Below are 26,849 nucleotides of genomic sequence, written 5' to 3'. Positions count from 1 at the left end.
TGTGTGATGATGGTTACGCTGGTTGACTGACCTCACATCGTTGACCGTATGTCATCTTATTCACCCAATCCACTAGAGACAAATGGAAGCAGTACTGAAAAACAGATGTAGAGGACAACGTACCGCAACGCGTCCCGTCGGAGCAGAAGCAGACGAAGACCCAACTAGTGCTGTTTGTTTGGTTATTCCCGCAGCGCCCACCGGAGCTCTCGCAGCGGTCGCATGCTCCCGAGATCTCGTCGGGCCAGTGAAGCTGGAAGCCACTCTTCAACAGCCCTCCGAAGTCACCGAGCAAATGGCTCCAGTTAGCAATGAGCCACTGATCATAGAGGACGGGCACCACCACTATACCTTGGCACAGCTGCGCCAAATTGTATTTTCTGGCGATCAAAAGATCATCTTCGGGGAAGATGTAGGACGACTTACCACTGCTGCCGCCTGGAAGGCTGCAGGTTATTTGGTTTTGGATTAGAACTTCTTCGTTGGGGCAATTGAGGAAGAAAGTGAGGTTGATGTCCAAGGAGGTGTTGCTGAGGATGGAGTGATGCAGGACGGGTTCCTTCCACGGAACAGGGCCATGGAACAGGGGAACAGGGAGTAGAAATTGCAGCCGTGAAGATTTGAAGCCTCTTCTCTGTGGGGTGTTTGGATCAATCCCATTCAAGGAGAGATCAATCACACGCTCAAGGAAAGTCGAATCAGATTAGTTTGCTTCTGGATTTTCATTTGATCAAGCCGGTTTAGAGTCTTTGTTTATTGCTAAAATTAGTTCATATTTGGTTCCGAGTTAAGTTGGGATTAGGGAGTCCATGTTGATTTAGGATTTGATTTCTGTTTGGGGTCTCATTAATTGTTTTGCTTCCGTTAGGGTGTTCATGCGATCCTATATAATCATTTGAAGAGTGTTTGCTTCTTCTTATCGTTTTGTTTTTCCAGCCGCCAGGAAATGAAAAAAGAAAAACCCAGAGAAAACTTTGTTCTGTTTTTCTGAACATCATCAACTCTGTTTCTTGCTCTGTTTCAAGTCAAAAAACAACAATTGCTTGGGATTCATAGCTTGCCCCACGATCTGAATTTCCTATTCTTCAGATTCAGGGCTTGTGAACCCCAAACACACGCTTCCAGCTGCATCATTTGGCATCAGAGCGAGGTTTCTCCTGGTTCGATGGCGGATGACAGTGTTATAAGCGTTCACCCCATCGACGGCGATCGCGGGGTGCCGGCCCTTTGGGTAGTGGTTCGCGGCCTTGAGGGAGCCGTGCGTGACATCCAGCAATCCATCCAAGAGCTGCGGATCGAGGTTGTTGGGGCTCCTAGCCGGGAACGAGTGGAGGCCAACGAGGATTTTCCTCGTGGTCCACCAGTGCCGGCGTGAGATCTCCACCGGCATAGACAGCGAGCTCTTCCGGAGTCATCCGATGGGGAAGAAGATGAGGCGGTCTTTGGAGCGTTCGATGAACCACGTCCGAACCTAGGCGCACGCGGGCTCCATGGGGGTGAATAGAATCAAAGGGCCTTCGACCGCAGACTTTCTGTGGGAGGCATGGCTTACTGACGATTTCCTGATAAAGACGGAAGATTCAACGAGTTCCATGCATTTCGACCGAGAGGAAACGCCGAACTCGTGGGATACAGAGCCAATTGGGGTGCTCGGAATATGGGCTCCCCTGATTTCAAATTGGAATGGACCTCCATGCCTTCAACGATAATCTTCATATTGAGGAATTTTTGGATTGGTTGGCCGAAGTAAAAACATTCTTCGATTACATGAAGATCCCGGATCAGAAGAAGATGAAGTTGGTCGCGTACAAATTGAGAGGTGGAGCATCTGCATGATGGGATCAATTGCAACATAACCGTCTGTGGAATGGTATCTCTCTTCCTGCGCTCATCCTCTCCTCTTGCATGTAGCGGGACACTCCCTTGGCCAACGAGAGAGATGAAAGTGTGTCGAGAGAGAACTAAAATCGAAAAGTTGGGAGAATTTTATTTTTATGTAGGGTTTGTCCTACTCATGCATAATCTTTTCCTACAGCTGAATTAACTCCAAACTGTAAACTTCATATTACAAACTTAAGTGCAAATGCCGAGAAATTTATTGCATTTTAGGATTGCTATACTTGCCTTTTCACCACTAACGTAATTTTCCTAGGGTAAATCGCAATGAAATGGACAAGAAAATGATTGGAGTCACGTATATTGAAAAGGGGGGAAAACTCTTATAAGTTGAATCTAATGCTCATTTTTTGCTACTATTATCTACAATTGCCTCAGCCTTATTTTTGGTCCAAGTGATCTTGCTTTATGAGTAACTAGATTCATTCTTGTTCTAGCAGTGGGAAGAAAGGAAATTGCAAGTGGACTTTCATGGTTGATTGCGTTGAACTTTCCTTTTCTTTTCCTGATATTTTCTCTGTTCATTCTTTTTCTCTATTTATATTCAAAGAAAAACTGTAGAACATGAGAGTCAATCCAATCCAGTCTGAATTGGACAGCAAAAGAAGGCAAAGAAAGTTAGTTATTGCAGAGCAACTTATGTTTTTCTTGTCTTTTCTTTGTTGGAGTATCCCATAGAAAATACAAGGTAGATAAAAAAACATTTCCTTTTTTGATGCTAAGGGAGGCAAAAAGGAGCCATCCAGCAAAGCAAACTTTGAATATCACTTAAAAGGATGAACGCAGCAATAGCTCACTGACCGTACCTATCCGTGTCAAATGGAGGGTCCGTGGTCCGAGTCTTGAGTGGTGTTATTGTAAGATAATTTCGCGCAGCGGAATGATAAATAAAAATTAATTTATACTAACCTCCGTCCATGCTGTTCAAGCAAGTAGATGTCACACCAAAAGGAGGGAGAAAAAAACCCCATTAGAAGAAGGAAGACTAAGCACCCGAGGAGGAAGAGACCTGTGGGAGAGGAAGAGGAGAGGGGAGATCCGGAGCTAGGACCTGAGTGCCTTAGGTGATAGATCCACAGGCTATTTATGATGCTAGGTTAGGAACCCGGATCTTTATCTTTAAGGTTTATCTCTAATTAGTTTCCATCCATCACAGAAACTACCTGATAAGATAAACTCTGAATAACCTCTAATCAGATTGGATTAAGTCACCATTTAAATAAGGTTGTATTTATCCTGCTGTAGGTAAACTTGATCAAGTGAGCCACATCAAGTCTTCTGAAATCAGGAGACATGCTAACAGTTATCCCTCAAGATTAAACATGGTTGGAGTTCCTTGTAGGTAAAAATCCTAGGTTCCTGTACTAGAATATGATGGGACTCCCTTGTAGCCTCAAAATGAATGAATGAAGAATGGACTCAATGAATGGATGAACCTTAAGATGAATGAATGAATGAGTGAATGAATGGTCTATGTGCGAGAACACAATGGAAACACCCATTATGGCTCTTATTTTCAGCACATGCCCTGACCTATAATTCACATTATTCAAGGTGGTAGCAAACCAAATAGAAGCAAAATTGAAGCAGATAATATCTGTCTGTGTTTATTTCCACATTTGAATCTACCAAATATCGATCCAAATTTGAGTATTCTACTATCCATATCCGTATCCATACCTGTCTCAAAGAAAAACAGCTATGCACCTGGTAGGTAGCTACCTCAATCTCTTCACAAATATCCGGTTCTGCTAGCAATCCTATTGAGTCTTGTACAATATAAACATTTTCTTAACATAATTACCTTTGATATAGTTAAATTTTTAATTTGTTGGTTCATAAAGTTTAATTATCTGACTTATCTCTGTATTTATATCCAGGTCAATATCTGATTTGCATAAATATCCATTTAAAGCAAATAAGGGTATGAATTTTAGCATCCAATTAAAAACATATACATATAAGAATATAATGATGTCTGATCTATATTTGACCAATTTTCAGCCCTAAAACCGAATCATTTTTTCTCCTAACCATGTTCTTCTAAATACAAAGCTTTGAAAAACAATATTAAGATCCATTTATATAATATAATATAATATATACTTATTGCAACAATAGAGGCAGCAAAATAAATGAGATTAAACATGTTATTTCATGGCAGCTAAAATATGAGCTTAGAAATTATTATTTAACAAAGCTGAAAAATACAATGAGTTTTGCACTGTAAGGAATATAGGCCGATGAATCATTAGAATCATTGATGATTCTAAAATGAAAATTAACTATGGTCTTGGTGGTATTTGCAAGTCACTAATGCTTCCTTCCAACATGTTCACTACTCTACTTATTGAAGGTCGATCTGCAGGCAGCATCTGTATACACCACATATTATCATCTTTTTGGCAATCTCTTCAGTCTCACTGGTCGCTCCACAAGCTTCTAGGTTATCATAATGATCGAGATGGTCATAAACCCAGTGTGGAAAATAAATTTCACTAGTATTCTCTACTCTTGCATTTATATTTTTACATCCGCCGACCATTTCTAGCACCATCATTCCATAACTGTAAACATCAGACTTGCTGGAGACAACTCCAAAATTTCTAGAGAAGACTTCAGGGGCAATGTACCCAATCGTTCCCCTCGCACCGGCTACTGAAATGATGCTCTCCTTCGGAGAGCATAGTTTTGCCAACCCAAAATCAGAAATCTTGGGACAAAAATCTTGGTCTAGTAGGATGTTGTGAGGCTTGATATCAAAATATACTATGCGAGTGCTACACCCACGATGTAAGTACTCTAGTCCTCGAGCAATATCGACTGCAATCTCATATAATTTTTCCCAACCAAGTTTAATCTTTGCATCTGGTATCTCTGTGTATATAAATTTCTCAAGTGATCCATTTGGCATGAATTCATAGACAAGAGCTCTCTTCGACCCCTCTAAACAGAAGCCTAGCAGACAAACGATGTTTACATGGGAAGTTCTGCCAATGCTAACTACCTCATTGATAAATTCCTCGCCATTTTCTTTGGACTCACCTAAGACTTTCATAGCTACCAGACGGCCATCACAGAGATTACCCTTGAACACATTACCATAACCACCTTGCCCTAACTTGTGACTAAAGAATTTGGTCATCCTCTTAATTTCTGAATACTTGTACCTTTTTGGCACCAAAGATCCATATTTATGTAGCAATTCTTCAACACTTTGCGCATTCTTTGAGTGAGACTTTCTGTAACGAAGAAGATAGACTAAAAGCAATAAGAACCCCAAAGATAATCCCGTTGTGGTAGTAATGGCACCTGTGAAGGAGAAAATGCATAACTGCCATTTGAATATTCTATGGAAGTATTTCATACATTATTTCAAAACTTTAGCATTAATCTCATAATTTGCATATAAACACAAGCAACATTAAATATATCATTTCACATCTATAAAATTTTATGAGCACTCAAGGCTATAATCTTGAAAAAAAAAGCATCTAATGATTGAGATTTTGATATTAAGATTTTCTATCACGCGCTTGCTTTTAAAGTGATTAACTAATTATCACTACTTAACATTTGATTTTTCACACCCTTGGTCCACTATTTCCCGTTTGGCATACCTCTCATACTTATGTATGCTATAACTCTTTAACTATAGCTTTTCACCACTTGGCAAATTGCCAATAATTTCGAGCAGAGTATGGCTATAGTTTTCTAGATGTGTTTAAGCCAAAATCTTTTTAAACTATACAATTTAATCTGAAGAAGTCCTTATCATTTCCAATATGACGACCCATAACTCTTTTCTTGGATTTTTTATCACTTATTTCCTGGCCATAAATTATGTAGCACGGCCATAAGGAAAAAGCTCCTAGGGGTTTAACATGATGTCAGGAGGCTTGGGCTCTCTTAAAGTTGAGTTACGCCATTGAAATCTTGATGCAATTATCGTAATGAATAAGGTGGCAAACCCAGGAAATATGGAATAAGGTTCAATGAAGGGATTAAAGGAATTTAAAGTGCCCAGAGTTATTGTCTTGCAGTCCTGTAATTGCGAGTTGAGTTCAGTTTACTAGTGAACCAGCAAGGTTGACTTAAGTGAAATAAATAAAGATGATTTGGTTAGGTTTTTGAAACTCAGAGTTAGGCTACAAGGGAGACATAGGGAACTTATAATTTATCGACATAAGGCTATTATAATCAATTGACACAACCACAGAGCACTCATAATTTATAGACTCATGGAACTAGGCAAGATGGCAAGCCCTAGTATGAGGGGAGGGTGGATTATTGCTAGGCATCCAAAGAGTATTAGGTAGATAATTTTTCAATCGGCACTTTGGATAATGCTTCATTTACTTCATTGAGTATCATGAATAAACAAACCAGAAAAAATATTGTTTAATGGAATGGAAGAAGATGAAAGCCTTAAAATGGTAGGTTTAGGAGAGGTATGTTGGTTACCTATCACGATTCCCATCTTCCTCGAATTGTGACTTCCTGCGACATCAGAAAATAATTAATTCCAACTGTTAGAACTCAATCCTCTTAATTAAGAAAAATATATAATCACATCGTCTATTATTCTATAAATATTCTGTCAAAACAACCATTTTTCATGAACAGAGACGTGCATACAGAATTGTGCTTTTAGAGAAAACTAAAAAGAAGGAATGAGAAACCAGACAATATTGCTAGAATTAGTAGGGACACAAATACAAAGAAGTGAAGTCCCTAGATCTTTCAATGATATCCACTAGAAGTATGATGTTGGTGTCTACTCTTTTTCCATTATCATTGCATTGTCTTTTACATTTAGAAGTGAAATTTCTGTTTTAAGTAAAATGATGTCCAAACTTTAGTGGAATTTCTACGGTCATTCTTTTGATGCAGGATTGTTTAAGAATGGTTGCAGGATTGGATGGCACATACGTTTCTATTCATACAGGAATTGTATTATGGATGTTTGTGACCAGTTTTCCTTCTTAATTGTTAGATATTTTATTTTCAGATTCTTATGGATGTATCTGCTCTAGAGTTGTTTAATGAATTCAAATTTACCCAATAAAAAAAATGAATCTACGGAATGGAATAAACTATTTTGTGTGATGATGCTATGCTAATATGCTCTCTACTTTGGACTAGTCGCTAGTAGGGACTTCCAAAATGAATCTAGGCCTAGAGGTCAGCATACGTTCACGTTCCGGCTTCCAGCCGGCCATTGGTCTAAAATTGACCAATCCACCAAGAAGCAAGACAAAAAGAAAAAAAAAATGGAAGGCAGCAGCAATAACAAAAAGAGGGGGGTAAAACGATCGACAACATACCGCAATCGCGGTCGCTGACTCCGTTGGAGCAAAAGCAGGCGAGGGACAAACTCGTGTTGGTAGTCTGGTACCCGCAGAGCCCGCCGGAGAGCTCGCAGCGATAGCACTCTTCCAATGTCCTGTTAGACCAGCCCAGCTGGAAGCCTTTTTTCAACACCTCTCCAAAGTCACTAGACGAACCGGTCAAGTTTCCCCTGTTCGCCTCCTGATGGAGTACCGGCACCACCACAACATCTTGGCACTGCCGCACCAAATCGTATCCGTTGATGGCCGAAAAATCGTCGGCGAAGATGTAAGACCGATTACTGCTGCTTCCGGAAAGGCAGGATATTCGGTGGTCCGGTGGACCGTCGGGGCAGTCGAGAAAGAAGGTGAGGTTGGTGTCCAAGGAGGTGTAGCTCAGGTAGGAGGTGTAGTTCAGGTTGGAGGTTTCCGAGGTGGTGTAGTTCAGGAAGAAGTTGTCGACGAGGGTGAGGTTGTGCCGGGGCCTGGGGCAGGTTCCGGCGGCGAGGACATCCGTGTCGGCAAGGGAGATGGTTTGGCTGTGGTAATCGATGTCGGTCACGGTATAATTGTTGTGGCCGAGAGAAAGGATTGGGGTGTCATCTTGGCATATCAGCACAAATCCTGGGTACCCACAGTAGGTGGAGGGGATGGTGGATAGATTTGGAGCTAGCCAGAATGGGTAAGCGATATCCTGTTTGCCGCAGGTCGAGTTCGGACAGAATCGGGGCGGGGGGTTGTTTCCAGGGTAAGCGTTGGTGGAGATGAGGAGGGATAAGAGGAAGAGGAGGAAGAGGAGGAGGGGAGGAGGTGATGAGGGGATTCTACAAGGCATGGTTGATACTTGATAAATTCGTTGGGCGAAGGATGCCTTAGTGGGGAGGAGAGCTATATCATTCAGATAGTTTCTGCATTTTGAATCGGTCATGTTGGGCGGGCCCTGCAGCTGCTGAGAAGATGAGCTAGGGAGGGAAACAAGGGCATCATTGAAGGGGGTAAACATTGCCGACAAGGTCGATAGAGACCTTTAGTCGAAGTTTTGACTGCTCCAACGAGTTAGGCTCTGTTTGGGAGAGCTGTTGGAAGTAGAGTTGTTGGACGTAGAGCTTTTATAAAAAAGCTGTTTGCTGTTTAGTAATTAAATTTCTAAAGTTATGTGGCACTTTAATATTTGTTTGGTAAACAAACTGAGAAAGTACTTTTGTATGACAAAATGATTATAAAGGACATTACATAGTATTATACAATATAGCATAATAAAATATAATATATATTAATACATAAATATATGATATAATATAATATTATAGTAATGTAATATAATAATATTATAATATAGTACTATAACATTGTATACTATAGGATAATAATTTAATATAATATTAAATTATTTAACATAACATATCAATGTATTATGATATAATGTAATATAATATTATATTTATAGTATAACACAATAATAAATATATAAAATATTATAATTATGAGCATAAATTAATTTTCTATAATATAACATAATATTAAATTATTTAACATAATATATTAATATATTATGATATAATGTAATATAATATTATATTTATAGTATAATACAATAATAAAGGTATAAAATATTATAATTATTAGCATAAATTAATTTCTCATAATATAATATAATATTAAATTATTTAACATAACATATTAATGTATTATGATATTATATAATATAATATTATATTTATAGTATAATACAATAATAAAGATATAAAATATTTTAATTATTAGCGTAAATTAATTTTTACTCTTCTGATGACCATTTATCTCTCTAACAAATTTTCTAGGTAGATGATAAAATTGGTTAAACAATTACTAATATTTATTTTTATTTATTTATTTATTTTATCTCCTCTATTTTTTTCATTTCCTTTTCTTCTTTTCTTTTTCTTTTCTTTTATTTTTCTTTTCTTCTTTTTCTTTTCTTTTCCTTCTCTTCTTTCTTCTTCCTCCTTTCCGAAGCTTCTCTCCTCTCCCTTCTTCCTCCCTTGCCTCACTTCTCCCGCACGGTCATGAAAGGGGCGATCAAGCTCCCGGCGGCGCGACGACGGGAGGATGGGAAGCGAAGCCGGAGGGAGAAGCTTCGAGGGAGAGGGAGAGGCGGTCGGGGGAGAGGGAGAGGTGGTCTGGGGAGGGAGAAGAGGCGGAGGGCGTCAGGGGCGACGGCGGGGGAGAGGGAGCAACAGAGGAGGATGGAGGAGGAGGAGGGCGTCGTGGGCGGCGGCGGGGGAGAGGGAGAGGAGGGGGATGGGTGAGAGAGGAAGTGAAGGGGCATGGGCGGAAGAGGAAGAGGCGGCGGGATGGGGTACTTTGGGAGGAAAATATTTTTTAAATAAGGGTACTTTTGGTAAAAAAATTGCTTTCCGACAAAGCTGAAAACAACGTTTTCGAAAAGCTCCAAAATGAAGCTTCTCCCAAAAATCTGTTTTCAGCTTTCTGAAATTTTTATCAAACATCCTTTTTCATCTAAAAGTACTTTTGGAGGGCCAGAAAGTGCTTTTTGGCCCTCCAAAAGCTCTCCCAAACAGGGCCTTAGTATTTTCTTCTTTTCTTAACACAAAAAAAAAAAAATTTCTCCGTTGGGAAACCAAATGCAGCTGCAGAGCTTCCACAAGATTTAACTGTAACATGAGCAATAATGATAGACATATTGAGCAAAAGAAAAAAAGATATATGCGCGTCCCAAGGACTCATATTTTCCGTATCTTAAGTATGTCGCTGAGTGAGGCCCTGTTTGGGGGAGCTATTAGCAGTAGAGCTTTTGCAAGTAGAGCTGTTGGAAGTAGAGCTGTTTGAAGCAGAGCGTTTACAAAAAGCTGTTTGCTGTTTAGTAACTACATTTCTAAAGTACTGTGGCACTTTAACATATGTTTGGTAAATACTGAGAAAGTACTTTTGTGTGACAAAATGACTATAAAGGACATTGCCGGTATTATATAATAGAGCATAATAAAATATAATATGTATTAATATATAAATATATGATATAGTATAATATCAATGTAACGTAATATAATATTATATTTATAGTAAAATATAATATTAAATATATAAAATATTATAATTATTAGTGTAAATTAATTTTTCATCATTCTAATGACCATTTATCTCTATAACAAATAGGGAGAAAGGAAGAAGAAGATTGAGAGGGAAAGGGAGAAAGGAAGATGCGGGACAAGGATTTTGGGGGAAAAAAGTGTGATTTAAATGGGGATATTTTGGTCCAAAAAATAGCTTCCCGACAAAGCTGAAAACAACATTTTCGGAAAGCTCCAAATTGGAGCTTCTCCCCAAAAGTTGTTTTCAGCTTCCCGCAAAAGCTGAAACAGCTTTCTGAAAATTTTACCAAACATAATTTTTTTATCTAAAAGTACTTTTGGAGGGTCAGAAAGTGCTTTTTGGCCCTCCAAAAGCTCCCCCAAACAGGGCCTGAGTCATTTGTCTTATTCATTATTAGTCTAGCGTCAAAGTCTTCGAAGGCAGCCGAGTTTATTCACTATTAATCTAGGATCAAAGTCTGGGAGAAAGGAAGAAGAAGATTGAGAGGGAAAGGGAGAAAGGAAGATGCGGGACAAGGATTTTGGGGGAAAAAAGTGTGATTTAAATGGGGGTATTTTGGTCCAAAAAATAGCTTCCCGACAAAGCTGAAAACAACATTTTCGGAAAACTCCAAATTGGAGCTTCTCCCCAAAAGTTGTTTTCAGCTTCCCGCAAAAGCTGAAACAGCTTTCTGAAAATTTTACCAAACATAATTTTTTTATCTAAAAGTACTTTTGGAGGGTCAGAAAGTGCTTTTTGGCCCTCCAAAAGCTCCCCCAAACAGGGCCTGAGTCATTTGTCTTATTCATTATTAGTCTAGCGTCAAAGTCTTCGAAGGCAGCCGAGTTTATTCACTATTAATCTAGGATCAAAGTCTGACTAGAGACTACGCGATTCTACCACAAAAAAAATGGTCTTTCCAACCATCCATGGATTCGAATTCTTTGGCATGCAAAAGATGATAGGTCTCAAACTCTTTTCATCTATCTACACAGGTCTTGAAAGCACTATTGCGCAATCCAATGATGATTCATGTTGTTAGAGCGAAAAAGTGACTGCGTCTCGACCAGAAGTATTGTCCGCTTTGGGGAAGTGCGTACGTATCGCGCGACACGTATCATGTGCAGCTTTTAATGGGCAATATTCCCTTTACGGCTTTGTCCTTCTTAAAAGGGCCCTCTGGAAGGAAAGGGGTGGCCCCTCCTTATAAGACACAATTCTTGCCACTGCCGAGATCATGCAGGCCGAGACCATGCCTGTTGAGGTTGCACTCGCTGAGATCATACTTATCGAGATTACGCCCGCCGTCGGATTCGGATGCTTTAATCGTATGTGTGGGGTGGTCCATTTTTCCCCCCATCACATGTAAAGAAAAGTAAACCGTTTTATGTGAAAGACAATCCCTGCCTGCCTACAAGACGCTATTAAACGTGAAGAAATTTGTTATTTTTTAAGACGCTATATAGAATGTACCCAAAAAAAAAAAAAAAAACGTAGCAATTTAGCAACCCACAGATCAGTTGTATTGACAACCTTGCCCAATGAGGCAATATTGTTACGGTAGCAATTTAGTAGCTCCCAGGGCAATAGAACTAGGATGGAAAATCTAGCCAAAAGTGATGGGTGCGGGGCTCAAAACCAAGAACATCCTTTGATAGCTTTTCCAACTGTGATGGGCATATTTTTAAATCTTATATTTTCTAATGGCTCAAGCATGGACATGTAGTTTGTCCAAATAAAACCTTCAGATTGGTGAGCCGTAAAAAAAAATCACCTAGTCTGCAGCACCGTTTGCCTCTATGTAAATATGCATGGCCTGATAGGAGCTACATTCTTTCAAAAATCTACGGATATTGTGAAGCAGTAGTATTTCTTTAGCAGTGCATTTTCGACTCCAAACCCATACGATCATTGTAGCCGGTCCCCTTCCATTTCTTCTCTCGCAAATCGTAAAGGAATCTTCCAGAAAAGCCTTCTCATTTTCAGAAATCCTCATTCCTCGGCATCATCTAACGTCACCCATCAGGAACCGCGGTCATCTTCCTCGACGTACCAAATGCGCTCTCCCATCTTGCACCAAAAAATAAAAAAAAAAGGGCACTCTTTCTCGCCATTCGACCTATAAAATAATACCCATGAAAAATAAAATCTTAGCACAAATCTTATATTAAACAAACAATAAGAGAAACGCACCCTAGCATCTCTTATGCAAAGGAATGACCTAATCGATAAAAAGAAAATAATCCGAGTGCATTTCTTGAACTGAACAAATAATATATAACAACCTATACTCTTTTGGTCCTCATCTCTCTGAACCTTTAGATGGATTCAAGTTTTTGGAAAACAAGAAATATATAATCTTTTAATGAAAGGGAATTACTTGGGGTCGTCATTAAACTATGGAAGTTGAATTTCATGCATTTAGTATTGTAAGAAAATATAAAATATATAAATAAATCTACTTCATCCTATTAACTTAAGTTTTTATAATTAAGTGGTGATTTTAACTTAGTATCAGAGAAGTCCGACCCACGAGGAGTGTAAGAAAATATAAAATATATAAATAAATCTACCTCATCCTATCTTGATTTCAACAAGTATAAAGGCAACGAAGACACTATTCCAATTGGAGAGTAGATAATGGTAGAAACCCAACTGCATCCATCCTTGGGCTCTTAGATCTAAACAATAATTCACCCATCCCGTTTCACCTAATCCATCAAGATATAAAACAGAAGACAGGGTGAAAAATGCCTTAGAGGACAGTAAACTGCAAAGTTGGTCGCGCAGTTCATCTGGGTGGGAAGTAGTCGGAACACTCAAGTAGCATCGCTAGTTTGGCTGCAGTCGCAACGACGACCTGTGCATGCAACAGTCCTGAAACACTAAGGTTTGCAATAGTTTTCGGGGCCCCAAATCTTCATTTCACCTGAACCTAGAAAACAACTCTCTCTCTCTCCCCCTCTCTAGGCCCCTCCTTGAAGACTTGAAAAAAGAAAAAGAACTATTTTTCCATCTTGGTTTGATCTAGCAGAAGAATATGACGTTGATCAGATTGAGAATTCTAGGACTTTACTGGCATATAACCCATATGATGCATAGGTACAATATTTTAAAGAGCCTAGTTAATTTTTTAAATAAATTTAATATTAATATTATATTATACTATTATTATATAAAATTTTAATAATATATATAAATATAATAAAATAATATATTATTATAAATAATAAGATCATAATCTAATCTATGTATAGAAAGAAACTTTCCGACAAGCGAACTTTTTTGTAGGTCGACCTTGGCTACAACTAGTCCCAGTTTATCTGATCAGTCTCAACCGACCTCAGCTCACTTTGGTTCTTACTGACCTCAGCACGCAACTGGTGAATACCAGCCTTAGCTCGAAATCTAGTAGCAATAATATTGATTTTAGAAAATATTTAAATGCAATATAGCGGGATTAGTAGTGTTTATACTTTTACTTTTAATTAAGTTAATGATCATAAAAATAAAATAGAAATTAATAAAGCATTATTGTAATCTAATAACCCGCAAAAAAACGTTGTCATGGCATGATAACAGTAAAAAATATTTTTCACTAATTTCATCATACATTAAATAAATATGCTTATTAATAATATCACTAATTTCTATATTAATCTAGTAGTACTAATAAAATATTTTTTATTTAATACTGTTTAATAAATTATTAAGCTTCTTATTAATGATATTATATGGTTATATTTTGATATATAACTATATTAAATAAGAGCCCATGCGCCCAATGAAAAATTCTGTGAAAGCAAAATCTTTATTTTAGTGTGTGACGCGCATGTGCGTGCGCGCGCGCGCGCTGTGCGTTTGCATGTTTGTGACTCAAACTGATCGGGCCCATTGGAATCCGTGAACCGACCTCCGTGAACCCATTAAAACGGAAACATTTACACAAACAATGGCACGTCGTTTTCTTCGCCTTCTTCCTCCCTCTTCGTCCTCCTTCAGTTCTTTCTCCCTCCACTTGTGAGTAGGTACTAGGTAATCCATCTAAACGGCCAAATCGACGACTATTTCTTGTGAGCGGAGAAGCGGCGGCGGACAAAGAGCTCGGAGCTTCGGCTTTTTTCCCCAGGAAGACGTGCGGATAGGCATATATTTTTAATGTTTCAGTTAAGGTATGCGGACATACTCATAAAACTATTTGTGCGGAAAGGAAAATCTGCATATATGTATGTATGCGGACGAGCGCGCCTGAGCTCAATGAGCACATCATTTTTTAAAAAAAATTCGGAACAATATCCGTATATAAAAAACAACATGCCAATATCTGTCAGCGACCACCGGAAACATTGTCCCAGGGGAGCGGAGATTCCGCGAAGGGGGGCTCATAGAATGTCTATGAAGACGTAAAACTGCATTGAAATAGTATGCGGACATCTGTCTATGTCTATCGTTCTACGCAGATACGCGCACATTAGCAAACTCATTACGAAAAGGAGCACGCATAGCTTATCTATGCGTATGCAAATCCGCATAAGAGTCTCGTGGGACGACTGGCTTTTAACCCCTGATAGAGGGCGTGGACCGCCAGTTTATCTCCACGTGTAGGGTCAAGATCCTATTCATTGATTTCACTTGGTGGGATAGATGGAGCGAAGGAAACCCAGATCCAACGCCCAATCCACGAGCTCTGACCTCCTCGTCCTCCTCCTTCACCACTGCAGCCGGCGTTGGTTAGTGGAAGAAATGGATGGCGGTGGGAACAGGGGCAGGAGATGAGACTTTTTCACCATCACCATTGAGAGCCGTTGTGGCCACTATTGTTATACCATTACTATGGCTTATCTAAACCATACTCTTTAACAATTCTTAGAAAATGGCATCACTCTTCTTGCTCTCACCCTCTCCTCTTGCCTGCAGTGGGATGCTCCCTTGGCCAACAAGAGAGACGAAAGTGCGAAGAGAGAGAATTGAAATAGAAAAATTGGAAGAATTTTATTTTTATGTAGGATTTGTCCTACTCATGCATAATCTTTTTCTACATCTGAATTAACTCCAAACTGTAGACCTCATATTACAAACTTAAAAGTGCATTGGTTGCATTTTAGTATTGCTATGCTTGCCTGTTCCCCACTAACATAATTTTCCTAGGCTAAATTGCAATGAAATGGACAAGAAAATAATTGGAGTCACGTATATTGAAAAGGGGGGAAAAACTCTTATAAATTGAATCTAATGCTCACTGTTTGCTACTGTTATCTATAATTGCCTCAGCCTTATTTTTGGTCCAAGTGATCTAGCTTTATGAGTAACTAGATTCATTCTAGTTCTAGCAGTGGGAAGAATGCAAATTGCAAGTGGACTTTCATGGTAGATTAGATGCGGGTAGTAATTCATATTGGAAGAATTCCCTAATTTATGGGAGATAGAACAATCAGGCAGTTGATTGGGTTGAACTTTCCTTATCTTTTCCTGATATTTTCTCTGTTCATTCTTTTTCTCTATTTATATTCAAAGAAAAATTGTAGAACATAAGAGTCAATCCAATGGCGAGTCCAATCTGGATTGGGCAGCAAACGAAGCCAAAGAAAGTAAGTTATTGCAGAGCAACTTATGTTTTTCTTGTCTTTTCTTTGTAGGAGTATCCCATAGAAAATACAAGGTAGATAAAAAACATTTCCTTTTTTGATGCTAAGGGAGGCAAAAAGGAGCCATCCAGCAAAGCAAACTTTGAATATCACTTGAAACGATGAGCGCAGCAATAGCTCACTGACCGTACCTCTCCGTGTCAAATGGAGGGTTCATGGTCCGAGTCTTGAGTGTTTTTATCCCTCAAGATTTCACCACAAAACACGGGTTGGAGTTCCTTGCAGGTAAAAATCCTAGGTTCCAGTCCTAGACTATGATGGGACTCCCTTCTAGCCTCAAAATGAATGAAAGGAAGAATGGATGAACCTTAAGATGAATGAATGAATGAATGAAAAGATCAAAGATATGCAAACACCCATTATGGCTCTTATTTTCAGCACATGCCCTGATATATAATTCACATTATTCAAGGTGGTAGCAAACCAAATAGGAGCAAAATTGAAGCAGATAATATGTCTGTGTTTGTTTCCATATCCGAATCTACCGAATATCGATCCAAATTTAAGTATTCTACTATCCATATCCGTATCCATACATGTCTCAAAGAAAAATAGATATGCATTTATTAACATAATTATATCCATGTCAATATCTAATTGGTTTATAAAGTTTAATTATCTAACTTATTGTGAGAACCCAAAAAAAAAAAAATGTGTGGATTGATGGGCCGGCCTGAAGAAGCCGAGCCCATCTATCAAATACGATCGTGCCCTAGGCACGATCGTGGAAGGGGAAACGCAAAGAGGGGGGGGGGGTGTGAGGTCGATCGCCGGAGGAGACCGAGCGTCGGAGCCGAGAACCGGCCGGCCGTGGAGGAAGCCAGAAAGCCTCTCATCTTTTCAAGAAGATCCCCACAAATCAGGTGAAGGGATCTTGGATTCGTGCGTGCATATCCGAGTGTTTCTTCCCTCCGATTTCTCGCCGGAAAGGTCGCTGGAGCGCCCCGTCGGGCTGAGGTAAGCATGGCTCCTTCCCTTGCATTTCATTTGCTAGATTTTTGGGTTGAGTTGGTGGGGTTTTGGCTGGTGAAGTCGTCGAAGAGGGATCCGAAACAGGGTACCCCTGTTTCGACCTCTCTCTTCCGGATTCCGCCGCCGCCGGCAGCCGGGTTGGTCGGGATCCATGGCGGTGGGGTTGGTCGGGTTTGTGTGAGGGTCGGAGATGGATTTCTAGGGTTTTAGAGGGGATGGGAATTGGTGGACCGAGGGCTTCCCTCGTGGTTCCACCTTCTTCTTCCCTCCCTCTCGCGTCGGTTGGCCGCCGGCGGCGACGACGGTGGGGGGGGAGAGGCCACTGGGGTTGCCGTCGGGTGGGGGCCGAGCCACTGTCAGTGGGTCTTCGGTTGATGATGGAGGAAAGGAGGGGACCTAGTGTCGGTTTTTGGGGGAAGAATAAGAAGAAGAAGGAGAAGAAACTTCTTCTTCTCTCCCACTCTTGGTCGGCCACCATCGCCGGCGACTGCAACATAGACGGTCGGCGATGGTTCAGCCAGTGGTGTTGTCGGGTTGGGAAGGAGAGGGCACAGCCACCACGGCTGTTGCCCTTGGATCAAAAAGGATTTGAGGGAGGGTGATGTACTTCCAACCATGAAGAGAGAGAAATCATCCCTTTATGTTGGTCTCTTTATCGAGACCGGCCATCATCGCCGGCGTGGCAGCGGCCATGGCTGGCGACGACGTAGGCCGGTGGTACAAGGTGGGAGTCGGGCCACCCCGACTGCTCTAGATCTGAAGGGATTGAGATGTTTGGGGACCTGGTGATGGACCCCATAGTAGATGTGGATCATGGTTTAGAATATTTAAATATTAAATAATTTAGTTTGTGATTTATAATTGATGTTGTAAGGAAAGAGTCAGCGGTGCCAGGAGATTTAGATCAGGAAACTCAGCACCCCAGCGCGTAGGTTTTGATTCGGACCCGTATTTGAGTCAGTCTACAATTTCTGTAAGAATCCCTACATTTGAGCACTTTTATTTATGCATATATTGGATTTATCGTTGGATATATTTTTATCAACATGTTGCTATTTGTTTTTGAGCTTGTATGACACTATGAGGTGTGCATTTTGTTTATTATGAAAGTATTGGAATAATTAAATTGGGAAGGAATAACATATTTTGAGAAATTATGAAAATATGTGACGTGATTGAAATGTGATTAAACATGTAAAACTAGACATGTAAAATGGGTTGGACTAACCTTGTCATGAGATAGCCTCTACGAGCTTATGCGTAGGATAGCTGCCACGAGCTTATGCGTGGGATAGCCTCTACGAGCTTATGCGTAAGATAGCCTCCACGGGCTTACACGTGGGATAGCCTCTACGAGCTTATGCGTAGGATAGCCTCCACGGGCTTACGCGTGGGATAGCTACCACGAGCTTATGCGTAGAATTTGTGCAGTCTTGGACTGGGTCATGATCTTGGTTAGTCCAAAACCAGAAGTGAAAAGTCTGAAAACTTGGAAATCAGAGTAATACGAAAATGGATCACATAATGTGAAAAAGGATTTGTCTATATGTGCTAATTATATACACTTGTTGTTTGTTGAGCTTTTGAAAAGATGAAATGACATTTATTTGATGTTTTGATGATTTTATTATTATTATTGTGTGTGGCTGTTGGGATTCTTACTGGGCTGGAAAAGCTCATACTACACTTATATTTTTTTTCAGAGGCACAAGATTCGTAGGATCTGTCGGATGGGACAAGAAGTAAGATCGATCTGGAGTCAAACTGCTAGATAATTAGAAGTTAATTTATCTTTTGCTTATGGACATTTGAAATTATGTAATCATTCAGTACATTTTAGTTGGTTTGGTTTAAATACATTAATTATGGATTTATTGAAATTGTTGTTTATCTTAGGCCATGCATGATCTTTAGGGCACTGCTCTAGGGCTCATGCGGCCGGTTGCGTACCGGACCCGGGTGATGGGTTCGGGGCATGACAGATTTGGTATCAGAGCTTAAGGTTAAGATATCCTAAGGTTTAGGTTCAGGTAAGTGTGAGTGGGGAATTATGATAGGAAAACTATCAGAGACTTGGTTTATAATCATTTGAGATTGTAACAGGAATGATATTGTAATCTAAGTTTTAAGATCACTAGAGACTGTGGGCTTAGTGGCATTAAAGTTTGAGGTTTAAGATCACTGGGGATAGTGACAAAATCGGAATATGAGCATATGTTTAAGATCACTAGGTATTGTGACAGAAATATATCATAGCTTAAGGTTATGATTACTTGAAACATGATAATTAAATTCAGTGCTTACGGTGTAAGATCATTGTGCATTATGATAAAATGTATCTATCGGGTTTGGTTTTCGATGAGTGTGGAAGAAAAGTATAAATTGTCTTTGATCATGATAAGAGAGGTTTGACCTAAGATAACTGTAGGAAGGTCAACAATGGCATATCGGTTATACCATGTTCAGATATTATTTAAATGACTTGGAAGTTCAAACTTGGTATGGGTTGTGATATGATCATACTTTTGGTTTTGCTACTAATTATTAGAGTGTGATTTATATATTGATCTTCCGTATTATTGAAGTGGGCTAAGAAAGATTTTTCGTAGTATTATTGCAGAATGTTTTCGAGGTTAAATCTGTATGGGGATTATATTTGGAATTGACATGTTTGAATATTGTAAATTGGCATATTTGTATTAGTGGATTAAATTCTTAAGGCCATATAGTATGCAAATTGGTGGAGTATTCTAATTATTTGAATTTGTATATTTGGATTGGGCTCCTGAATTTTTCTTATAATTGTTGGAGATTATTGGATATGTTAACTTGAACTCAAGTCTAGGTTTATGATCTAACCAGAAATCTTTGTCATTGTAAAATAAATATTGAGTAAAGATTTCGATTTTGAGATGCTTATGTGAGTTATTATGTGTAGCATTGATCATAGACATTAAGGATTTTGGTGAAGAAGGATTTGGAGGTTGATAGAGTTAATTCCTACTCATAGTGATATTGGCTCAATAGTTCTAACCTATTGAATTTGAAGTAAATTCTGTTGGAAGGAAAATCAATGTAGATTTTCTGATTAAATTGCTAAGGAAATACAAGAATTACCCTTTTAAATTAAACCTAGATATTTTTGGATTCTAAGAAGGTTGTGGAGATCACGTAGTGACCTTAAACTTGACTAAAAGATTGGGGGTTAGTTATGGTAAGTACACTCTATATAAATTGAGGACAAAAAAATCTAGAGGTTTTGCTCTAGTTCTACTTGAAAATTTAAAATTTGTATTTTATTAGTCTCAATGCAAAGTGATACTTTGGTCAGAAATCATTTTGTGACTTTAGAGAATTTGATGAGTTAGATCAGAGTGCGCAGCGGAAGTATAGTGGTTTGAGTTATTTTGAAACCGATTAAAAAAAATAAAATAAAATAATACCTTGATCTGAAAGGTATTATTATGGAGGACTTGAGTTAGTTTTCTAGTAGAGGGGAATGTCGTTAATTCTTTGCCTACTGGAAGTAGTTATGGCTCTCCTATTTTTGATAATTCTAAGAAGAATTTTGGGGCATCTCAAATTTAGCGTTAATGGATTGATAGCTCTGTGATTAAGCTTGGGCCTGGAATGATTTAACATAGTTCTTCGACTCCTAGCTCTGACATTGTTAATATACCTATTTGAACAGGTTTACAGTTTTCTTAGGATGAAGGTTGATCATTTAATCACAGGCAAAGTTAAGAAAAAAAAAATTGATTATAAAATATTAAGAGCATTTGATACTAAAGATTTCTCCTATTTCTATTAAGCCAATTATGATCTCTATGTAGAATCAAGAGAAATTAATTTCTTTGGGATATAATTATGGCATTTTAATCCAAGGTTGGGAGTTTGGAATTCTTTTGGAGGAGATCAAAAGAACTTACTACGTGTGGTAAATAGAAAGGATCAAGTTTTGAGATGCTGTGATTTTTGTATGTCAAAATCTTGTGAGTAGGTACTCCGAGAGGGAGACTATTTGAGATCTCAGGGATGATGTGGGAGAAAGAAAAGTACTGGGACCAAAGATAGTATAGCAAACTGTGGATAAGATAAAGATGATCAGAGAACGGCTCCTTATAGCTCAGAGTAGACAAAAGAGTTATTCTGACAATAGGAGAAGAGAACTGGAGTTTCAGGTTGGTGATTATGTTTTCTTGAAAGCATCTCCTACTAAAGGTGTGATGAGGTTCGGGGTTCGTGGCAAATTGAGCCCTAGGTATGTTGGTCCATTCGAGATCCTGGACAGAGTTGGAGAAGTGGCATATCGTTTGGCTCTACCACTAGCTTTATCAGGTGTACATAATGTATTCCATGTTTTAATGCTGAGAAAATATATTCCGGACCCGAACCGTATGGTAGATTTTGAGCCTATAAGTCTGCATGAGGACCTAACTTATGAAGAGTACCCGGTACGGATTGTGGATAGAAAGGATCAAGTATTACGACGACGGACCATTCCTTATGTAAAGGTACAATGGAGCAATCACTCAGAAAGAGAGGCCACTTGGGAGCTCGAGGAAAAAATAGAAGCCAAACATCCTCAACTCTTTGGTATTTCAGGTACGTTAATTTCGCGGATGAAATTTTTTTTAGGAGGGGAGAATGTGAGAACCCAAAAAAAAAATGTGTGGATTGATGGGCTGGCCCGAAGAAGCCGGGCCCATCTATCAAATACGATCGTGCCCTAGGCACGATCGTGGAAGGGGAAACGCAAAGAGGGGGGGGGTGGCGGCGTGAGGTCGATCGCCGGAGCCGAGAACCAACCGGCCGTGGAGGAAGCCGGAAAGCCTCTCATCCCTTCAAGAAGATCCCCACAATTCAGGTGAAGGGATCTTGGATCCGTGCGTGCATATCCGAGTGTTTCTTCCCTCCGATTTCTTGCCGGAAAGGTCGCCGGAGCGCCCCATCGGGCTGAGGTAAGCATGGCTCCTTCCCTTGCATTTCATTTGCTAGATTTTTGGGTCGAGTTGGTGGGGTTTTGGCCGGTGAAGCCGTCGGAGAGGGATCCGAAACAGGGTACCCCTGTTTCGGCCTCTCTCTTCCGGATTCCGCCGCCGCCGGCCACCGGATTGGTCGAGATCCATGGCGGTGGGGTTGGTCGGGTTTGTGTGAGGGTCGGAGATGGATTTCTAGGGTTTTAGAGGGGATGGGGATTGGTGGACCGAGGTCTTCCCTCGTGGTTCCACCTTCTTCTTCCCTCCCTCTCGCGTCGGTTGGCCGCCGGCGGCGACGACGGCGGGGGGGGGGGGAGAGGCCACTGGGGTTGCCGTCGGGTGGGGGCCGAGCCACTGTCAGTGGGTCTTCGGTTGATGATGGAGGAAAGGAGGGGACCCAGTGTCGGTTTTTGGGGGAAGAAGAAGAAGAAGAAGGAGAAGAAACTTCTTCTTCTCTCCCACTCTTGGTCGGCCACCATCGCCGGCGACTGCAACATAGACGGCCGGCGATGGTTCGGCCGGTGGTGTTGTCAGGTTGGGAAGGAGAGGGCACAGCCACCATGGCTGTTGCCCTTGGATCAAAAAGAATTTGAGGGAGGGTGATGTACTCCCAACCATGAAGAGAGAGGAATCATCCCTTTATGTTGGTCTCTTTACCGGGACCGGCCATCATCGCCGGTGTGGCAGCGGCCATGGCTGGCGACGACGTAGGCCGGTGGTACAAGGTGGGAGTCGGACTACCCTGACTGCCCTAGATCTGGAGAAATTGAGATGTTTGGGGACCTGGTGATGGACACCATAGTAGATGTGGATCATGGTTTAGAATATTTAAATATTAAATAATTTAGTTTGTGATTTATAATTGATGTTGTAGGGGAAGAGTCAGCAGTGCCAAGAGATTTAGATCAAGGGACTCAGCACCCCAGCGCGTAGGTTGTGATTCGGATCCGTATTTGAGTCAGTCTACAATTTCTGTAAGAATCCCTACATCTGAGCACTTTTATTTATGCATATATAGGATTTATCGTTGGATATATTTTTATCAGTATGTTGCTATTTGTTTTTGAGCTTGTATGACACTATGAGGTGTGCATTTTGTTTATTATGAAAGTATTGGAATAATTAAATTGGGAAGGAATAACATATTTTGAGAAATTATGAAAATATGTGACGTGATTGAAATGTGATTAAACATGTAAAACTAGACATGTAAAATGGATTGGACTAACCTTGTCATGAGATAGCCTCTACGAGCTTATGCGTAGGATAGCTGCCACGAGCTTATGCGCGGGATAGCCTCTACGAGCTTATGCGTAGGATAGCCTCCACGGGCTTACGCGTGGGATAGCTGCCACGAGCTTATGTGTGGGATTTGTGCAGTCTTGGACTGGGTCATGATCTTGATTAGTCCAAAGCCAGAAGTGAAAAATCTGAAAACTTGGAAATCAGAGTAATACGGGAATGAATCACATAATGTGAAAAAGGATTTGTGTATATGTGCTAATTATATACACTTGTTGTTTGTTGAGCTTTTGAAAAGATGAAATGACATTTATTTGATGTTTTGATGATTTTATTATTATTATTGTGTGTGGCTGTTGGGATTCTTACTGGGCTGGAAAAAAAGCTCATACTACACTTACATTTTTTTTTCAAAGGCACTGGATTCGTAGGATTTGTCGGGTGGGACAAGAAGTGAGATCGATCTGGAGTCAAACTGCTAGATAGTTAGAAGTTAATTTATCTTTTGCTTATGGACATTTAAAATTATGTAATCATTCAGTACATTTTAGTTGGTTTGGTTTAAATACATTAATTATGGATTTATTGGAATTGTTGTTTATCTTAGGCCTTGCATGATCTTTAGTGCACTGCTCTAGGGCTCATGCGGCCGGTCGCGTACCGGACCCGGGTGATGGGTTCGGGGCGTGACACTTATATCTGCATTTATATCCATGTCAATATCTGATTTGCATATATATCCATTTAAAGCAAATAAGCGTATGAATTTTAGCATCCAATTAATATCCAATTAAAAACATATATAGATATGAATATAATGATGTCTCATCCATATTTGATCAAATTTCAGCCCTAAAACCAAATCATTTTTTCTCCTAACCATGTTCTTTTAAACACAAAGCTTCGAAAAACAATATTAAGATCCATTTATATAATATAATATAATATATACTTATTGCAACAATAGAAGAAGCAAAATAAATGAGATTAAACATGTTATTTCATGGCAGCTAAAATATGAGCTTAGAGATTATTGTTTAACAGAGCTGAAAAATACAATGAGTTTTGCACCATAAGGAATATAGGCCGATGAATCATTAGAATCATTGATGATTCTAAAATGGAAATTAACTATGGTTTTGGTGGCATTTGCAAGTCATTGATGCTTCCTTCCAACATATTCACTACTCTACTTATTGAAGGTCGATCTGCAGGCAGCGTCTGTATGCACCACAACCCAACTATTATCATCTTTTTGGCAATCTCTTCAGTCTCACTAGTCACTCCACAAGCTTCTAGGGTATCATAATGATCGAGATGGTCATAAACCTAGTGTGGAAAATAAATTTTACTAGTATTCTCTACTCTTGCATCTATATTTTTACGTCCACCGACCATTTCTAGCACCATCATTCCATAACTGTAAACATCAGACTTGTTGGAGACAACTCCAAATTTTCTAGAGAAGACTTCAGGGGCAATGTACCCAACTGTTCCCCTCGCACCAACTACTGAAATGATGCTCTCCTTCGGAGAGCATAGTTTTGCCAACCCAAAATCAGAAATCTTAGGACAAAAATCTTGGTCTAGTAGGATGTTGTGAGGTTTGATATCAAAATATACTATGCGAGTGCTACACCCACGATGCAAGTAGTCTAGTCCTCGAGCAATACCGACTGCAATCTCATATAATTTTTCCCAACCAAGTTTAATCTTTGCATCTGGTGTCTCCGTGTATATAAATTTCTCGAGTGATCCATTTGGCATGAATGCATAGACAAGAGCTCTCTTCGACCCCTCTAAACAAACGATGTTTACATGGGAAGTTCTGCCAATGCTAGCTACCTCATTGATAAATTCTCGCCATTACCTTTGGACTCACCTAAAACTTTCACTGCTACCAAACGACCATCACAAAGATTACCCTTGAACACATTACCATAACCACTGTGCCCTAACTTGTGACTAAAGGATTTGGTCATCCTCTTAATTTTTGAATACTGGTACCTTTTTGGCACTAAGGATTCATATTTATGTAGCAAGTCTTCCATACTTTGTGCATTCTTTGAGTGAGACTTCAAGTTTTCAACACTTTGCGCATTCTTTGAGTGAGACTTTCCATAACGAACAAGATAGAGACCAAGGAATAAGAACCCCAGAAAAAATACTGTTGCGGCAGCAATGGCACCTGTGAAGGAGGAAAGGCATAACTACTATTAATCTCATAATTTCTATGGAAGAATTTCATACATTACTTCAAAACTTTAGCATTAATCTCATAATTTGCATATAAACACAAGCAACATTAAACATATCGTTTCACATCTATAAAATTTTATGAGCACCCAAGGCTATAATTCTTGTGAAAAAAGGCATCCAATGATTGGGATTTTGATATTAAGATTTTTCATCACGCACTTGCTTTTAAAGTGATTAACTAATTATCTCTCCTTAACATTTGATTTTTCACCCCCTTGGTCCACTATTTCCCGTTTGATATACCTCTCATACTTATGAATGCTATAACTCTTAACTATAGCTTTTGACCACTTGGCAAATTGCCAATAATTTTGAGCAGACTATGGCTATAGTTTTCTAGATGTGTTTAAGCCATGACTCTTTTTAAACTATACAATTTAATCTGAAGAAGTCCTTATCATTTCCAATATGATGACCCATAACTCTTTTCTTGGATTTGTTATCACTTATTTCTTGGCCATAAATTATGTAGCAATTGGCCATAAGGAAAAAAGCTTCTAGGGGTTTAACATGATGTCAGGAGGCTTGGGTTCTCTTAAAGTTGAGTTACGCCATTGAAATCTTGATGCAATTATCGTAATGAATAAGGTGGCAAACCCAGGAAATATGGAATAAGGTTCAATGAAGGGATTAAAGGAATTTAAAGTGCCCAGAGTTATTGTCTTGCAGTCCTATAATTGGGAGTTGAGTTCAGTTTACTCGTGAACTAGCAAGGTTGACTTAACTGAAAGAAATAAAAATGACTAAGTTAGGTTTTTGAAACTCAGAATAAGGCTGCAAGGGAGACATAAGGAACTTATAATTTATAGACTCGCGGAACTAGGCAAGATGGTAGGCCCTAGTATGAGGGGAGGGTGGATTATTGCTAGGCTATCCAAAAAGTATTAGGTAGATAATTTTCCAATCGGTAATTTGGATAATGCTTCATTTACTTCATTGAGTATCATGAATAAACAAACCAGAAAAAATATTTTGTAATGGAATAGAAGAAGACGAAAGCCTTAAAATGGTAGGTTTAGGAGAGGTATGTTGGTTACCTATCATGATTCCCATCTTTCTTGGATCGTGACTTCCTGCAGCATCAGAAAATAATTACCTCCACTGTTAGAGCTCAACCCTCTTAATTAAGAAAAATATATAATTACATCGTCTGTTATTCTATAAATATTCTGTCAAAACAACCATTTTTCATGAACATAAGACGTGCATACATAATTGTGCTTTTAGAGAAAACTGAAAAGAAGGAATGAGAAACCTGACAATATTGCTAGAATTAGCAGGGACACAAATACAAAGAAGTGAAGTCCCTTGATCTTTCAATGATATCTACTAGAGGTATGATGTTGGTGTCTACTCTTTTTTTATTATCATTGCATTGCCTATTGCATCTATAAGTTTGAGATGAAGGGAGGTTAGGCCACCCAATTTATTAAGATAAAATTATGTATAAGATA

The 26,849-nt window shown here is 39.4% G+C and overlaps 1 protein-coding gene and 1 pseudogene across 1 annotated transcript; both read right to left on the bottom strand.

Annotated features, from left to right (window-relative positions):
• Nucleotides 1–4,075: 4,075 nt before the first annotated feature.
• LOC103712812 lies at nucleotides 4,076–25,187 on the bottom strand (annotated as a pseudogene).
• LOC120110545 (LEAF RUST 10 DISEASE-RESISTANCE LOCUS RECEPTOR-LIKE PROTEIN KINASE-like 2.7) lies at nucleotides 5,999–8,067 on the bottom strand. The gene is made up of 2 exons (XM_039125808.1): nucleotides 7,224–8,067; nucleotides 5,999–6,396 (listed from the first exon to the last, which is right to left on the bottom strand). Exons 1-2 carry the CDS (start codon nucleotides 8,059–8,061, stop codon nucleotides 6,257–6,259), a joined length of 978 nt encoding a protein of 325 aa, XP_038981736.1. The 5' UTR covers nucleotides 8,062–8,067; the 3' UTR covers nucleotides 5,999–6,256.
• Nucleotides 25,188–26,849: the final 1,662 nt, after the last annotated feature.

Source organism: Phoenix dactylifera, chromosome 4, assembly GCF_009389715.1.
Source record: "Phoenix dactylifera cultivar Barhee BC4 chromosome 4, palm_55x_up_171113_PBpolish2nd_filt_p, whole genome shotgun sequence".
NCBI classification, from domain to species: domain Eukaryota; kingdom Viridiplantae; phylum Streptophyta; class Magnoliopsida; order Arecales; family Arecaceae; genus Phoenix; species Phoenix dactylifera.
This window is presented reverse-complemented; position numbering and strand designations above follow the sequence as displayed.

What these genes read in the sequence shown, in the direction of transcription:
- LOC120110545 (XM_039125808.1), bottom strand. Translation starts at nt 8,061, where the DNA reads ATGCCTTGTAGAATCCCCTCATCACCTCCTCCCCTCCTCCTCTTCCTC. An exon ending in AGTCAGCGACCGCGATTGCG is followed by an intron (nt 6,397 to 7,223) that starts GTATGTTGTCGA and finishes CTGATGTCGCAG; the next exon opens with GAAGTCACAATTCGAGGAAG.